Source organism: Triplophysa rosa, linkage group LG7, assembly GCF_024868665.1.
Source record: "Triplophysa rosa linkage group LG7, Trosa_1v2, whole genome shotgun sequence".
NCBI classification, from domain to species: domain Eukaryota; kingdom Metazoa; phylum Chordata; class Actinopteri; order Cypriniformes; family Nemacheilidae; genus Triplophysa; species Triplophysa rosa.
Genome location: NC_079896.1, coordinates 19,847,021 through 19,864,535, shown reverse-complemented (window position 1 = coordinate 19,864,535; position 17,515 = coordinate 19,847,021). Strand labels below are relative to the sequence as shown.

Genomic DNA, 17,515 nt, shown 5'->3' with positions numbered 1-17,515 from the left:
AATGAAAAGAAATAAATTATGAAATTAAATTGGTCAAAGTCTTTTTTCTTTACTGTTTTATTTTAAACTGCTAAAAGAATACTTCCAAGTATACATTTATAAATGTATTTTTATCACATTACCCATACCCACTCATTACAAAAGAACAAAATGAGATTTACACAGCAGCAGTAAAAGAACTTACAAAGAGGGGACAACAAACTAAGAAACCTCTTGGAATCCTAGTATGCAAGAGCATTACCTAAACCTGAATGAAGCTTAACACCGTATCACGTTTCTTACACTAAATATTTAATACATTCACTAATCAGGCATTTAACACTGCAGACATGATGCAAGTGCACTGTAAGAAATCTCTAGAAAAAACTGTTTAATAAATTAGGAAAAAACTATTCAGCATCATAGACAGTCCTTACTAGTTCTTAAAATGTCTTCATAGTTCTTATGTATTCAAGTTTGTTAAAATATATAATTTATACAAATGCAAACAAATGCAGTAGCAAACTAACATGTCGTATAAACAACAAGATACACAATCTGAAACATTCATTGAAATAAAACAGTATTGCTCTTCATGCAATATGTCATCACCTTGAAACAACAGGTACATAAACATATCAACAACACTAAAATAGTGTTTTGTGATATGGTCCAAGACCATACCCAACATTCAGTTCCCAGCCAGCATCTTTGTTCTTAACTTACACTGTATTTCAGGCATCATGCAGGATGCTGGTCAAGACCATGTTTTATGGACTGACAGGTGTGCTTGGTGAGCTTGGCATGGTAGGCGAGGCTGGAGATGGAGGCCCACTTTGGTAGGCTCTCAGGAGAACCTTGTGTTGTGTAGCTGCCTCTGCACGTCTGCGCTGGTGATCGCCCAGGAATTCCTTGAGGCGTGTGGTAGTGAAAGTCAAGGTCTGACGACGCAGCTTCACCAGATATGAGTCCTGAAGCCATGCGTGATTTAAGCAGTCCTTAATGGTTGGTCGGGACCTTTGGAAAAGAGCATATTAATGTTCATATTTAAAAACATATTGACATAACAACAAAATAATGTTGTGCAGTAAAATGTATTTATTCTCTATACCACGTAAGAAAACAAAGCCTTTACCATGGATATCCATTTAGTGTCTTCTTCAGGAACGTAGAGGCACTTTGGGACACATTTGGGTAGAGCTTCGTTGAGTCAAATTTTGCTGCATGGATTTTGGCTTCAGTCTGTCTCTGGTCTTTCTCGTGGTAAGGAAGTCTTCCACTCAGCCTTTAAAACGAATGACTTAAACTTCAATTTCAAATATAAAAACTGTAATCGTATAAAACATTCTATTGCTACAGTACAAACATGTGTCACTCATGAACTCTCTGAAATTAAAATGTTTTTGCTTCTTGTTTGCCTCATTTGAGTAATTCTACCTTCGCAGATAGTACTGGAGATCGTAATGCTACATCACATGTTCTCTGTGTCATATCCTGAGATGCATTTATCTTAAGAGATAAGGCAGAATGTATGTGTTTCTGTGTGCATAACATAATTAAAGATATTAAAAAAATGTCTAGGAGCATTGTGGAGATTTTAGAGGCATATAGTGGTGAGATTGCGAATTGCAAGCAATGGCTGACTCCACCCCTCCGTTTCGAAACACTACGGCGCCTCTCACAAGACAAAAATGTTGTCGCATTTTCACTTCTTTGCCGAAGGAGATAAAGGTATTTATGAAATGCGCTCTGTAGATCAGTTTGTCTGTTTAGGGCTTATGTAGAAACAATGTGGCGAATTCCATGCAAGCGGACCCACGGTGTATGTAGATAGAAAGATTTCAAGATTTCACACAAGGTCGATCTAGCAGGAATGTGTATGTTGCTTTAATGTAATAATATTATGTTGCTGTTAACATATATACAGTATGAGTCTATAATATAAACACTAAAAGAAAACAACATAAAAGCAAGGAAAATACTTTCAAGTTCAGTTAATTGCAAACAATTCCTTAATAGACTGGACTTACATGATGTAGGAGAGAATTCCCAAGCTCCAGATTTCTGCTGGGGTTCCGACTACATCTCCTTTCAGCATTTCTGGAGCTTGAGAAAAGCGTGACAAGAGACATTAAAAGGTCTGATTTTGAATTCTTAATACGAAAAACAACACAGGACAGGACATGTAAATCTGACTGTACACACCCATATACTCCAGAGTCCCAAGATCTCTGCTGTAATTTTGGAGAGAAAGAGGGTTAAAGCTTTGGGCACTGCCAAAGTCTATGATCTTAATCACGCTGAGGTTGGTGACCATGATGTTGTCTGGTTTAATGTCTAAATGAAGAATACGGTGGTTGTGGAGGTATTCCAAGCCCTGAAGAATCTGGACGATGAAGCCCACTATATCATCTTCAGAATAACGGAACCTGCAGGAAAAAAGGTCTCATCTCAAGAAGCGGAACCTCATTTTCACGGCCTAAACCAAATTACAAGAATCTGTTGGACAACTAGGTTCACACATACCTGTCAGTGAGGCTGTAAAGGATCTCTTTGCCTGTGCAGGACTCTGTTATGAGCACAAGGTATCGAGGTGTGACATAAGCTTCATGTAGGGTCATGATTCTCTCACTGTGGAGAGACTTTAGTATCTCATACTCTCGGACAACGGTATGCTTGGTCTCCTGATCATAAGGAACTATCTTAGCCATGAACATCTTCCCTGTTGTGTTTTCTCTGCAGTCTCTTATCACTCCAAACCGACCCCTGTAATAAAAACAGATCATGGTGATTTGCATGACGTATAAAAAAACTAGAAAGAACTACTTAAACAAAATATTTTCACACCTGGCTTTCTCATCCAAAAAGATGTATGGTTTTTGAGGTACGGCTTGCTTCAAGCTGATCTCAGTTTTGGTAGAGGGGGCCACTCGTCCTTCAGGTGTTTCAGTTGTGGGTGAGTTTGCCCTCTGTCTTACTGGACTAATATCCACAGGTGGAGAGACAGGGGTGGGGGTGACCCAAGCTGTTGTGGGCGGAACAAATGTAGGGACAGGGGAACATGGAGTGCCCACTAAGGGTGGAGCTGTGTATGGTCTTGGAGACACAGTCTGCGTTTGGGTTAAAGGGGGAACCACATTAATAGGACTTGTTGGTTTGGGGGAAACAAGAGGAGAGAGGGATTTTGGGGGGATGAAGGAAGAAACAGGGACTTTGGGTGTGATATCAGACTGTATTCCCTTTGAGGTGGGAAATATGCTAGCAGTATTAGGTTCAGATGTTGCAGGGGGTAAGGCTGGTTTTGTTTTTAAGGTCAGGCCTACAGAGGTAGGAGAAGCGATAGAGGAAGGAGTCACGGTGGATGTGACAACAGGGCAGGAAGCAGAGGTAGGTGTCATCCCTGTGGGAGGCTGAGATGGTTGTGCCACTGCAGAACGACAGAAATTCCCCTTTAACTATTCCAGGAAATACTGGAGATCTAAATTAACCAGCTTATTAAAATATTCAGAACATTGTAACAAAATCACAATTACTGTTAAGTACAAATGCAGGGATTGCTCTGTACCTTCGATGTCAATTCCCACTGGCTCTGATATGTTACTGTATGGGCCTTGACCAGCTTTATTAACACACGCCACACGGAATCGAATGATAGAACCAGAGGGAAAATCGGTGGTATTGTAGAAACAATCAGTCAGCCCTGTTGCTACAATCAACCATTTAGCATCACCTTTAAATTCAAAAAGTACATTTTTAAATGACCGCATGCAATAAATGACAGGAAGAAAATCAACGGCAGTGAATACATTTTTGAGGAATAATATTGATATCTCTCTTCTTACCCTCAGATTTCCTCTCAAGGGTGTATGTACAAGGGGCTTTGGTGTCTGATGGTTTCCATAGCACAAGAGCAGTATTATTGTATATCTGTGGAATCTCCGGGGTTCCTGGGCGTTTTGGCACACCTTGACATATTACATACAAACAAAACCTGTGTGTAAGAACATAGCGTGCAAGTTTACCATATCGTCGCAGTCCGTCCGAAACCTTGGATGTCCAAATTCAATGTTTTTTTAGGAAATGAAATAAACAGTGTACTTTTTAAATCATTATTTGATATGATTAAGATATTTGCAAAACCCAGTGACAAACATAAAGGGTGACTAATTATAATGATTTATGGCAAAAAAATAAAAAATCACGAGATATGGACATACAAGGTTTCAGAGGGACAGCAGACAAAATGAGAGAATATCTAAACATTTGTTCATTGATGCTACACTTGATGGTCAAAAGACGGAATTTACAGGCAAAAGATAGAGCGCATGAAGTAAATGTAGAGCCCAGGTTATTGGTGGCTAAACATTCATAGAGTCCAGCATCCGTCTTAGAAATCTTCATGATCATCAGGAGTTGTCTTCCATCAGGGCAGGCAATTAAGCTAATCCTGTTACAAATCTCCAAAGGTTTCTTATCTATAGGCACAGGAGAACGGGTAAGTAATGTAGCACGTAACAGTTTTCATATTGAAGAAAAATGACATCAATCTGTAAAAATACCTTTTATCCACACTATTTTTGGCTCAGGGCTTCCAGCAGGAAGACAACAAAGTGTGACAGGATCTTCTTCAAGAAGAACATGGTCCTTAAGTCTGATATGGAAAACCGGAGGGAAATCTGTGAAATATGGATAAACTGTTACAGATCAAAGAATTTAAATTAAAGAAGCATAAATGAACTTAAAGGTTTTGTCTCACCTTCTTTTGCAGTTGAAGGAGTATTTGCTTTGGATCTGTCTCGCTTACTTCGAGACAAACCCCACCTGTCCCATCTAGACCTGCGCTCACTTTCAGGAGCTGTCAGTAAAAAAAACAGACAATATGAATTATATTCATCATGTAACAATGTTTTAAGGTTTATAATGCTGACTAAGGCCGTGTTCACACTTGACTTCTTTTATGAAGCTGCTAGCGTCTGTTTTACATTATAATCCTATGGAGTAAACCGTGTTTTCAAAAGTCCTGAGCACTTTTTTAAACGCCAGCGCTGGCGTCTTTTTCTGCAGCTCAGAGCGTCTTTTGAGGTTGAAAAAAGTTCAACTATTCTGAAAAAACTCCCTAGGTCAAGCACCTTTTTGACAGCTAACCAATGACAGAGACCTGTTGTTTCTATAACAACATGCGAGGAATGTGATTGGTCGAGAAGGCTCAAGCTTGAAAAAATAAAATGGCGGCCGAAACACCCGTCGGTTTAATTTTCACTTTTTGATAACTTTTGATTGCATTTCTAGCGAGAAATTAGAATTGTAGTTTTTAAATATGTGATTAGTTATTGCAAAGACGCTCTCTGTTTATAATTCAAATAGAATTCCGTAATGCTGCCTATGAAGCCTGTCTCTCTGAGCTGCCCTCGTGCACCAATGCTGCCTCTGAACATTGCCGGCTGCTATTTGTAACCACAATGCTGCAACCTTTTTTTTTACTAAAAAAAGCGCTGTTGTCAACTTTTTCTTGTTAAAAAAGAAGTCAAGTGTGAACAGGGCCTAAGACAACATCTTTTAACTATAGTAACAACTTCTATTTGTGCTCGATGACAAAATAATGTATTGCATAAACATATCAAGTATACATACTCTGAGAGGATTGTAAAGATTCCAATGATTCTTTGGACTTTGTTGCCTTTGTAGCAGCAGTTTGTGAGGCAAGCTGGTTCTCTGGAATGTCAACGTTCTTGTGAATGAGTCCATCTGACTGAGTGTGGCGATGACGGGAGAACAATGGTGTTTTCGTTCCTTCATTTTTGGTCTCCTTCTCTCCAGCCCTGTCTTCAGACTGACTTCGTTTTCTTAATGAAAACCCATGTACCTTTGACTCTATCTTTCTCTGCATTGTCAGAACTGGTGAATCGTTGATTTTTATGACGTCTTGGTTCTCCTCTTTATGTGTTTCGACAGATTCAGCATTGGGTTTCGTTTCCTTTGATTCTTTTCTATCTTTTGTCTTATGCACTCTTTCAGAAATCCTAGATTCAAACTTACGTCTCATTGCAAGGACAGGTGACTCAGCAGCAACCTTACTACTATCCTTTTTAAGACTTCCTGAAAGTTCTTTGTTTGTGTCTTCGGTGCTTTCTGTGGTAACTTTTTTATCTAGGGACTTGCTACGACCCAAGGCCCAAGTCACTCGACGCTTAGAAGCTGCAGAATCTGAGGACTCCTCTTTTTTATCGCTTGTTTGTGATTTCCTTGAATGCATAGAAAACCTTCCGATAATTCCGAACCCGGACTCTCTTTCCACCTCTCTGAGGTCTTGGACAGACTTGGACTTATGCTGTAGTCCTCTAGGCACCAATTCCAATGGCGCACCTATAGGACCACGCCGATAAACGTCTTCAGCTGGCTTTCGAGGGAAAACTGGTGACTTTTCTTCAGACTTGGTCCTTGTCAGTCGTTTTAGGCCACGTGTCAAAGATGATTCTCTCTTTTTAAACCTTGCCTCGAATACTTCCTCCGAATCAATATTTTTGATATCGGTTCTAAGAGTTGGTTGGGATATAGAGGAGGTAGATGCCACTTTTGCAAAAACAGCTGGATGTTCTGTGGTAAGTTGGGTGGGTGGCGCTTTGACATCCTTGCTATTATTTACCTGCATTGTATTAGAAAAGTTTGATTCTTTGTCATGTGGTAGTATATCAAGTGGTGATTCAATACCTTCATTATTCTCCACTGATAGGTTGTCTTGAGAGAATGTGTGTTCCTTCATTTTCTCAGTTTCATCTGATCTAGGTACATCGTGAAAAGAGGTGATACTTTGGATATCTATAATAGCCTTTTCCTCAATCATAGGTTTGTCATCTACTTCAGAAGTTGCAGGTTTAACGTCAGGCAGCAGGTCAGCCACGATTTGATCTGTGACTGCAGACATGTCATTCTGTTTATTGCGATCATCAGCAGGAATGAAAGGAATCTCTAACGGAGCTCCAGATCTCCTGTGCAATGAAATCTTGTCTGTGTCTTCATAACTAAAAGAAGCACTCTTCTTGAATGCAGTCATCTTCGAACAAAGTTCCTCGCTGTCAGTGGAGGATGCTCGAGAAAGTCCTGAAGCACTCGACCTGGCACGTCTCAAGTTTTGATCCAAAGAGTTGGCCCCATCATTAACACCCAATGTCTCCAGCAGGGGGCCACGAAGACCACTCATGTTCTTGTCGACAGAACCTCCCCTTAGTAGCCTCTGCCTCATAAGCTCTAGTTTCAAGGCATAATCTTCCTTGCTTAGCTTGCTTGTCTTTGGACTGTTGCTTCTGTTTGGAAGCTCCATGGAAACAGCCTTTTTCATGTTCTTTTGGTTGTCCTCCATGGTTTCCTTTAAATCATCATATTCTGGTGTGATGTGCAGAAGAAGCGCGCTGTCGGCAGAACTTCCTCTTCGCATCATCGCTCTTCTGGACTTGCCTGTTACCTGTTGATCTTCTACACTAGAACCCTTTTGCTGGAATTCCATCGAGTTGTCAGCACTCTCTGAAATCTGCAGTTGGCGTTCATCCTTATGTCCATCGGATGACTGGCCCTCTATGTTCTCCAACTGGGATCCTCCACTAACATTATCATCATCCTCATGGATCTCAGTCAGAGACATCCGGGAACCAGAGAACATCATTGTCAGCGGCATAGGGATGAAAGGAAGCTCATCAATGTCCTCATCAGAAGACGATGATGGAGGTGACGAGCCCTCTTTAAGGTTTCTAGGGACAGCAAGGGACACGTGGCTTGAGGAGTCATCCAGTAGTTCTGGAATGGACCTCATCACCATTTTGGACTTATATCTGATAAGTGAACACTGAGACAGACAAAGCCAACACAGTTAAGAAACGGAAAGTGGAATTTCTTATTCAAAAATATATGATTTTATGGCTTACCTGCCATTTCCGTCTGGCTAACACTTGTTTATGTAATGTTGTATTGATGTTCTTTCCAGTTGTCAGGGCCTAGCAAAACACAATGATGCTCTCAACAAACTAAAAACAAAATACATTTTTAAGTCACTATCTACATAAAACATCTTACTTTGAACCAGGAGTGACGAAGACATCCTGTGGTGTCAGGTCTCCTACACATAGAATTTAAGAACCCCATAATATAATTTACAATAGAGATACACATTTATATAAAAAAATGTCCAGTAAGCACTTACAGTCTGCCTGCTACAAGGAGTTTTATAATAAATCCTTTTGCTTCTCTGCAAAGGTCTTTGAACATGCTCTCCTCAAATGCAATATTATAGTTCCTGATGTTCAGCAGAGTGTCACGGTCATTTTCCCCAGCAAATGGAGAAACTCCAGTTAAGCTTTAAATGATACAGACATGGTACGGTTTGACCGAGGTGTGGTGTTCAGATATTAAGATTAAGATATACTGTATAATACATAAATAATAAATTAATGTAAGATAAATTTACATGAACGCAAACGATATCAATCATGAGTAGATATACATACCATAAATAAGTTATTACCCCTACTGGCCTGTGGAGAAAAGAACCATTTAGAATAAAAGTTTATTAAATATGTACTGTAGGTGAGGTAATGTTTTAGTTTGTTTACCAAATGTCTGTAGATTTCGAAATGGGTGATTGGTTTACAATCTCAGGTGCAATAAATTCCGGTGTGCCAAATTTGCAGTACAGTTCTTCATTTGGTGTGATTTTCACGGCATTGCCAAAATCACAAATACGAATGTCGTCACTTCTTCGGTCGGCCATGAGGATGTTTTCAGGCTGTAATACAAACATTTATAATTATTGACATCTGAAAGGAAAAACAGTAATCTGACGTAATTTGTAAAACATTCACTACATAGTACACAGTTTTAAACCTGACCTTTATATCCAGGTGAATTATGTTATTTTGGTGAAGATAGCTGATACCCTTAAGAAGCTGCTGTATGATAGACTGAATCTACACAGAACACAAACAATGTAATTATATGGTTTAATCAATATAAGTTGTCAGTTAAAGTTAATAAATCTACTGGATATACTAACCTCAGATTCCATAATAGTTACTCTTTTAGTTATTCTTTCCAAAAGTTGTTCATGACATCTATATAATCATTTAAGGAAAATGATGCAAAAAACAGCCTAATAAAATATAAGTTAAGATGATGAAATGACATCTGAGGAAAAGGATACAGTTCAGTAATGATGACTAATACATGCTTCTTTTCGAATGCATCGTGGTAGTGGACAATCTTCTCATGGTCTAACTCTGACAGAAGGGCCATCTCTCTTAGGGCGGAACTCTTTCTTTTTATTCGTGCAGAGATGAACTTCGCTGCATAATCCACTTTGTCTTTCTTCTGTGTCACTTTCTTGACAAAAGAAAAAGCCCCCCTGTGAACAACAACACAATTACAGGCCTTTAAATTTATTCTGTAAACTGAAACGCAAAATAATACAATAAATATTAGGGTCCTTCTGGCATGACGTTTGACCTGCCAATCTCTTTGTGTATGCCATAGTAATCAGTCAGCCTTCGCATCCTCCGTAGAATTGTGCCTTTATCTTCTATTGGCTCTTCATCTTCTTCCACATTTTCGCCTGTGAAATTATACATTATATATTAAAGGGATAGTTCACCCAAAAATGAAAATTCTGTCATGAATTACTCACTCTCTATTTGTTCCAAACTTGTAAACATTTCTTTAAAAAATATAGAAATAATAGAAAGATATTTGGACGAATGCTTGTTACCAAAGTTCTTGGACCCCATTGACTACCAAAGCAGGAAAAATGACAATGGTAGTCAAAAGTTCCCCAGAACTGTTTACTGTCCTACATACATCAAAATATCTTCTTTTGTGTTCAACAGAACAAAAAAAATATATAAAACATTTTTTCCTACTATGGTAGTCAGTGGGGTCCAAGAACTGTTTGGTTATAAGTAGTCTTCCAAATATCTTTCATCAGAACAAAGAAATTTATAAAGATTTACTCGAAGGTAAGTAAATGATGACAGAATTTTTAATTTTGGGAGACTGTCTCTTTGAGCAAGTTGTGGAACAATAATACACTGATTACAAAACTAATTTCATTATTGTATACATGTTTGAAGAATGTTTTAGGCATGTCACAAAATAGTGACTATTAACAATACGGCAGAGCCTTAACTTCCAGACTCCATAAATATTACAGGACATAAATATTTTATTATTAATTATTTTAAATTCATTAGAATATATAATAACATGTACACAGCGATAAAAGTGAAAATTCAGCAATGGGAAATTTGGAATTTGGATGTAAGTGGATTTAATAAATAATAAATAGATTTTTATAAAAAATAAATAGTAGCTTGGCCAGTGAGTTATTGTGATTAAACCAAAGGCTTAGTTTCAGTCCTTAAATTTGACATGCAGTAGCTAGAAAAGAATTCCAAGAGTGTCAGTGTTTGTTCATACAGCACTAGGACAATAATATTTCAATGATTTACTGTATTACATTTTTACTGTATTACTGTATCATTCTGTTTTTTAAATGTTACATGGTTAAGGCGAGTCACTGAATAATTTACTCAACTGACAAAAAAAATTGTTCCACATAATACACTGCCTAAGTCATCCTCAATTCATGTGTTTAACTCACCAGTGTGGACAGTAAGTTCAGCCTTGCAGGACACTGACCCAGCCAAGTTCTCAGCAGTGCAAGTGTAAACCCCTAAATCCTCAAGCTGAGCATTGTGAATCACCAGGGAGCTCTCTCTGTCATCATACACAAAGGTATAATGGCTACTCTCTGCAAGAAGAGTACTGTCCTGCAATGTAAACAATTTCATCAAAGATGGCATACATTTTCTTTTGTGAGTTTTCTTATGACAACTGGCAAAATAATCCATAGACATTACAAACCTTATACCATAGGATATCAGGCTCAGGTTGGCCATCTACAATTACAACGAAATGAGCTGTTTCCCCCAAACACACATCCAAGTCCTCCATGATGATCTCAAACACAGGGGGCACTAAAACGAATGTCAAAACCTCAATAAAACAGATGAAGCTAAACTGAAAATTCTGTCATTATTCACTTTCAGATTAAAGTGTTTTGGCCACACTACTTCTTTTCAACTGCACTGTATGATAAATGAAAGGAAAAGAACATTCACCTGCCATTACCAGCTGTAGAGTACAAAGATCACTGCCATACTGATTATTTGCCATGTATATGAGTTGGCCTACATCTGTGCTCTTTACTTTGGCAATATGAAGGGCATGCTGGTCATCATCAGGCATGGTCATCTCTAATACACCGGGTCTGTTGATCAGTGCCACTCCCCTCCTGATAAACACTTTCTCAATATTCACAAAAGACATTGTATAGTGTAGTTTGAATGTTTATGTTTCATATAGGCACTAACCTTTTCCATGTGGGTGTTGCTTGGACATGGTTGAGGGTAACTGTGATGGTGACAGGCTGGTTCTCAACTACATAGGCAGTGTCGGGCTTGTCCAAGATGATTGGAGCTTTGCATAAATACTGTCCTGTAAAATGGAAAAATTGAATAACTTAATTCAGAAAGTTTACATCATTCATTCAAGCAGAAGTCTTTATACCTTTGTCAATAAGCTGAACCAGGTCAGTAGGCTGTGAGGGTTTGCTGAATGCCTTTCCAGCGGTACTGAGGATCCTGAAAGAATAACGCACTCCTTTTTTAAGTGAAGTGACCGTGTAAGAGGTGTCTCTTAGACTCGAGGCAACGGTCATCCATTGAATGGAACCCAGAGTTTGTTGTTGAACAGCGTACTTGAGGGAATCAGAATCTAAAATCAGTGGGAGGATGTGAAAATAGTATTTAATCAACAAACACTTCACAATTAAAACCATGATGAAATTTTAAGGGTCTACAATGGCAAGCCTGGTAAAGGAAAAACAAATCTACCGATAGATGAGTCTAGGTTTTTTGGTCTTTTCCAGCTCAGTGAGACTGTTCTCCCAGTTACAGATTCAATTACCGGAGGACCATCTGGTGGTTCAGGGAGGATGTCTGTCAAAAGACAACAATGTGAGTCGAGTGGACAATTCGGTTGTTGTTATATTTACACAGGAAGCTCAAACTTACCTGCTACGTATAAATGAGCATAGCAGGCAGCTTTGCCCACTTTATTGGAAATGACACATTTATACACACCACTGTGGCCATGACACACAGAGCGAATAACCAGACTGTGGACATCCCTGTCTAGAGGAGGTACATGGTAGGTTAAGCATGAGAAACGTTTTTTTGTGTGTTATTGTTTGACTAAAATGCATTTTAAATGTTTTTTGAAAACTTACACTGTGTCATTTTCCTGTCTTCAGTGCTCTCTATCTTCTTGCTGTTATGGTACCAGGTGATGGTGGGGTATGGTAGGCCTGTAACTCTGCACTTAAGTACCGCCTCTTTCCCTTCAATGACCTCCTGGTCACCGAGTGGCTTTATAAAGTCTGGCATCACCCTGCATTCCACCTCACCCTCAAACGCTTCAGGCTCCTCAGGGATTGATGGCATCTTTTCTAATCTTGACCTATGGTAAACAAAAAAAACCTTTTAAGAAAGGGAGGAATGAAAAGGAAGTACATATGTAACTAAGACCGCAGCCTCTTGCGTCTGTCTCTAGAGTGCCTCTTGAGGTCGGGGAGTGAGGTTAACACACTGCACAGCTCTTCACTAGCTGGCCTCCATTACACTCACCCCCCTAAACCTCACTCCCATCCGAGTCACGGCACCACTGTTACCGGATCTACTTGCACCGCTCTAAGCGGGCCTTGAACCGGGTCGGTCCGGCATGGGAGTTGGGCGCTCTAACGAGGAGGCTAAAGACCGCAGCCTCTAGCGTCTGTCGCTAGAGCACCTCTTGAGGTCGGGGAGGGAGGTTTACACACTGCACAGCTCTTCACTAGCTGGCCTCCGTTACACATAGATGCTTGTAATAAAGTTTGTATCCTTACATATGTGTAGATATGGCCGGCCGTGATTCCTGTACTAAGAGTTCAGCCGAGCTCTCTGCTTTTCCATGAATATTCCGAGCAATAGCTGTGTAATACCCCCCGTTCTCCTGGGTAACATGAGTGATGACCAGTGAGTGTCGTCCCTTCTCTTTGAGAATGCGAATATTATCAGTCTCCACCACAGGTTGTTCTGAAACACAACATTGGGATATTGAATCAACTTGCCAATGCCTCTTTAGCTTTTATAAATAGTTCTATGGCTGACTCTTTTTTACCACAATGTGTCCAGGTAACTTTAGGAGAGGGAGTTCCGCTAACTTTGCAATCAAATCGTGCAGACCGACCCTCAATGACCTCCAGTACTTGTAGTTTCCATGTGAACAGTGGCTCCTTAGATGGGATCACCAGAAGATTAGCAGTGCACATTAGCTCCTCTATTCCATACAAACAGGAAAATGAAGAACAGTTGTTAATAATAACATCTATAATTAAATCAAAGCTATTTATGTAACATTTTAAAAACATATAAGGGCCTAAATTGGTTGTATTTTGTTCAAACATTTGTAAAGAACTGAAACAGAAAGTTCTTGAACCAGCGTTGTTTACGTCATTCAAAGAGGTCTATAGCACCTACTGTACCTTTTGCTGAACTAAGTTTGCAGGTGTAGGTTCCAGTGTCATCTTCATGCACAGATTTAAGTAGCAGACGACATCGGTGTCCATTAAACTGCATCTTACAGTCAAATAGTGCTGGCTGTATCATCTTCCCATTAGCCAGCCAATCAACATCCACATCCTGTGGCCCAGCCATGTAACACTCAAACAAGGCTATCTCTCCTGCCTTGACCCTGACATCCTGCACTGGCCTGGTAATTGTCAGGCATGGTTCAGCAGGGGCGTCTATGGAGAACAACAATTTCCATTTATGAGCACTATGGATGTCACTATGTGAACTATGTTCATGCACTGGTCTGTGTGTAATGCCAAGATATGGTACAATTGGGATCCAAAACATTGAGACCACAGTGGCCATCTATACCTTTTTTAGGTCATTAATCAAATGTAAGTAAATTTATGACACTGACCACACTAGCATTTTTTGTTTTTATTTTGAATTTGAATTCATGTTTTTTAACAAAATACCAGCACACATAATTTATTGTCTCTTCCTATATTATTTGCTCTAGACAATAATCTGTGTGTACCTGTGGCAGCCTACAACCAAGGATTAGAACTACACTGACAACAATTGATCAAACATGATCCTTAAAACACTAGTTTATAATTTTCACTAATGGTCTAAACCCTTCACGTTGTGTCTACTTACCTTTCACCTCCAGTCTGCATTTAATCTGTTCACTGCCATATTCGTTGCTTATCTTGCATGAATAAACTCCAGCATCTGACTTCTGTGCGGATTTAATTTTCACCTCACATTTCCCATCATCCATTTCACAGACCATCTGTTGGCCATCTGCTTTGACTGGCACTCTGTCTCTAAACCTGAAAAAGTAATGGAGTAATCTTTCAAAACCCAAAATTCCACAGCGTATCATGTCATTTACTGTTTAAATATACACAAGTATAGTATTTAACACAAGTATTTAAGTGATATAATAACATTACCATTGGACAACTGGTTTAGGCTGCCCAGACACTTGAACGCACAATATGATATCACATCCTTCAGTCACAACTTGGTCGGTAAGAGCAATCTAATAAAGATCAATATAATTAATTGTTTTTTTTTAAATAGATAGAGTACTATAAAATCTCTTTCCATTATAACAGTAGAAAGAAAACTCATGTCACCTTAAATGATGGAGGTTCTTTAAAAGGAGACTTGTCAGTCCTGCTAGGTAGAATTCGATTCACTCCAAACTTCATCTCCTCCTCCACGGGCCTCAGAAACTCCTCATCGGAGGGTGTCGGACTTATACAAGTGTCGGACCCCGTAGGCAAACTCAATTTCCCACGCACGTGTACTGGGTCTAACATGGAACAAAACAAATCTGCTAAGCTGCCATTATGTCAATTAAAATGATCATCACAATAAAAGATGCTGTGGAACTAAATGTCAGCAATATAATTCCACCCACTCCAGACTTTCAGAGTCTTTTTTTTAACATCAGTGTTGCCATGGCAGCGTATTGCTTGACAACAGCATAGCACAGGATCCTGTGTGATGAATAAAGGAGATTGTTGAGAGTGAGAATTCTAACTGACGACAGCTGGAGAAATATTAGATTAGTTTTGTGCTCTCTTAGCCAATAATAGTGGAACTCATGATGACAGATAAAGCCAGATAAAGGAAGATGAAAATGAACATTCTCTTATCATTTACTCACTCTCATGGCATTTCAACCTGTATGACTTTCTTTCTTTCGCAGAACACAAAAGAAGATATTTTGAGGAAAGTTAATAACCGAACAGCGCCGGCACCCATTCACTTCTATTGTATGGACACAAAACCAATGCAAGTAAATGGGTGCCAGTTAACAACATTACCCAGAATATCTTTTTTTTTCTTTCTTTGAAATGAAAAGAGGGCGAGTAAATGATGACAGAATTTGCATTTTTTGGTGAACCATCACTTTAAGACCAAAAAGAAATAAATGTCAAGTAATGCAAATATGTATGGTAAAAAGTAAAAATAGAGAATTGTGCCAGCTGAGTATTATCTACTTCTGTAGATGAAAACAAACCTCCATTAAGATGTTTCAGATAAAAATCTGGCTGGTGCTGTATAGGCTGTAGTTGGCAGTCGGTAGGTGGTAGGTGTCGGTCAGCAGTGCTTCCTCACTTGCTTTAGCATTTACTCTATGCCTTTAAGGTTTGCACTTAGCCAGCTGGTATTGCCAGTATGTAAACTTGAAGTGAGTCAACCACTAGCTCACTGCAAACTCTTCTGCATCACTGAACTCACATTCTGTTCTCTTAACACTTTCTCTCACTCCTACTTTATTCTTTAGCTCTTTCTTATCTTACTTCTGCATTTTTAAGGACTTATCATTATTCGCCAGTTAAGTATAAATGAATATGTTACACATCTTATTGACAACATAAGAACAATGACACCACAACATGCAATTTATAGGACTTTTAACCCGGCTGAAAATTCTGTAAATGAAAAATGTAATCTACTCACATTTCATGTATAAACAATATAACTCACTGGTTTCCATGGCAGAAAAGTCTAGCTTTTAATATCTTATTACAATCACATTAATGCATAATGAAATGAAACGTGCCACAATCATTTCAAAGAACAAGAGACACTATAAATACACAGTGTACTTTGTGGCCTAATAAGGAAACACGGGCTAAGCTTCTCCACTAACCAAAGATAGCAGAAGCAGGAGGAATAGCTGCAGCATTGCTAGACACAGTAATGTGGCAATCTTAGGTTGGTGAAAAGCATTTCCAATCAGGGCTATATGTACCCTATGTGTACAGATTTTGTTGGGGTACTAGAATCAGCAAAAATAGTAAATAAAAGAATAAAAATATTTAAAAAAAAGAATAAAATATTTCAAAACAATAAGTGCATCATCCATCATCATTGAAACGTGACATTTTTTGTGTATTACGTTTGATGTGAGTATTATTTTTGATGCGAATTATCATGTTTCCGTGTAGTCCATGTGTAACATCAGGTATGTGTCGCCACATTCACGGGTTATAAAGAATAAAGAAGAAAAAGCTAATATTCCCAAGGAAAGCAATACCATCTCTGAAGTTATTAGTAAGTTATTATAAACGGGCCTAGAAAATATATATATATATATACTGTATATATACAGTATATGTAGTGAAAGTGACCTATTAGTCAGATATGGTGACCCATACCCGAAATGTGACCTCTGCATTTAACCCATCCAGAGAGTAGTGAACACACTCACAGCAAGTGGTGAACACACGTACACCCCGGGTGTACTGCCGACTGCCCCGGGAGAAGTTCTGGTGAGAGGTCCCACCGAGATACTCGGTACTGTATGTACAGTATATATCAGCTAACCAATCATGTATCTTGTCTTTAGTTTTGATTGATTCGCTTACATCAGAATTTTATCCACTTTCCTTAAGACCATTTTACAAGATGTACTGTAAGAAATAAGGGCTGTTGAACAATTAATCACGATAAATCACATCCAGAATAAAAGTTTGTGTTTTGTAATATATGTCTGTGTACTGTGCAGAATTATTCTTTATTTATAAACACACACACATGTATATATACAGGGTTTTTCCTGGCTCAAAATGAGACGGAGGTGGTGCCATCCTGATCTTGTACACACACACACACGTAGGCCTACCGTACCTTTAAGTGGCTTAACCAAAGTGACTTTGAGTTTGACATATTAAAAGTTCTAATAAAATTAGATGACAATTATTAAATTATATAAAACATTACTTTTATTCTATCAAACATAAATATTTTTTAATCAAATAAAGCTTTTTATCATTTCAACTAACTTTTCAGCCCACTATAGCCAATTAACCAGTCGTATTACATGACTAAAATGAGCAAAGCTCATTCGCATCTTGCATTCT

General features: G+C 38.8%; 1 protein-coding gene across 6 annotated transcripts in view; it reads right to left on the bottom strand.

The window, feature by feature from the left end:
- Window positions 1–48: 48 nt before the first annotated feature.
- spega (striated muscle enriched protein kinase a) overlaps window positions 49–17,515 on the bottom strand; it is a 30,175-nt gene continuing 12,708 nt past the window's right edge. For 5 of the 6 annotated variants that reach the window (XM_057338772.1, XM_057338768.1, XM_057338770.1 and 2 more), the window contains 35 exons: window positions 14,774–14,952; window positions 14,588–14,676; window positions 14,289–14,464; window positions 13,601–13,861; window positions 13,237–13,395; window positions 12,962–13,151; window positions 12,308–12,537; window positions 12,093–12,212; window positions 11,913–12,017; window positions 11,587–11,793; window positions 11,391–11,514; window positions 11,139–11,311; window positions 10,882–10,994; window positions 10,619–10,787; window positions 9,469–9,574; window positions 9,167–9,367; window positions 9,020–9,077; window positions 8,856–8,933; window positions 8,580–8,752; window positions 8,475–8,501; window positions 8,171–8,323; window positions 8,044–8,086; window positions 7,896–7,964; window positions 5,611–7,816; window positions 4,736–4,834; window positions 4,539–4,655; window positions 4,287–4,454; window positions 3,822–3,944; window positions 3,545–3,709; window positions 2,827–3,406; window positions 2,506–2,745; window positions 2,185–2,408; window positions 2,010–2,085; window positions 1,115–1,264; window positions 50–996 (listed from right to left, as the gene is read on the bottom strand). In XM_057338772.1, the coding sequence (XP_057194755.1) occupies window positions 750–996; window positions 1,115–1,264; window positions 2,010–2,085; window positions 2,185–2,408; window positions 2,506–2,745; window positions 2,827–3,406; window positions 3,545–3,709; window positions 3,822–3,944; window positions 4,287–4,454; window positions 4,539–4,655; window positions 4,736–4,834; window positions 5,611–7,816; window positions 7,896–7,964; window positions 8,044–8,086; window positions 8,171–8,323; window positions 8,475–8,501; window positions 8,580–8,752; window positions 8,856–8,933; window positions 9,020–9,077; window positions 9,167–9,367; window positions 9,469–9,574; window positions 10,619–10,787; window positions 10,882–10,994; window positions 11,139–11,311; window positions 11,391–11,514; window positions 11,587–11,793; window positions 11,913–12,017; window positions 12,093–12,212; window positions 12,308–12,537; window positions 12,962–13,151; window positions 13,237–13,395; window positions 13,601–13,861; window positions 14,289–14,464; window positions 14,588–14,676; window positions 14,774–14,952 (7,598 nt within the window). In that variant the 3' untranslated portion in view covers window positions 50–749. Of the gene's footprint in view, window positions 997–1,114; window positions 1,265–2,009; window positions 2,086–2,184; window positions 2,409–2,505; window positions 2,746–2,826; window positions 3,407–3,544; window positions 3,710–3,821; window positions 3,945–4,286; window positions 4,455–4,538; window positions 4,656–4,735; window positions 4,835–5,610; window positions 7,817–7,895; window positions 7,965–8,043; window positions 8,087–8,170; window positions 8,324–8,474; window positions 8,502–8,579; window positions 8,753–8,855; window positions 8,934–9,019; window positions 9,078–9,166; window positions 9,368–9,468; window positions 9,575–10,618; window positions 10,788–10,881; window positions 10,995–11,138; window positions 11,312–11,390; window positions 11,515–11,586; window positions 11,794–11,912; window positions 12,018–12,092; window positions 12,213–12,307; window positions 12,538–12,961; window positions 13,152–13,236; window positions 13,396–13,600; window positions 13,862–14,288; window positions 14,465–14,587; window positions 14,677–14,773; window positions 14,953–17,515 lie in introns of all 6 variants that reach the window. The other variant, XM_057338767.1, reaches the window with a different exon arrangement.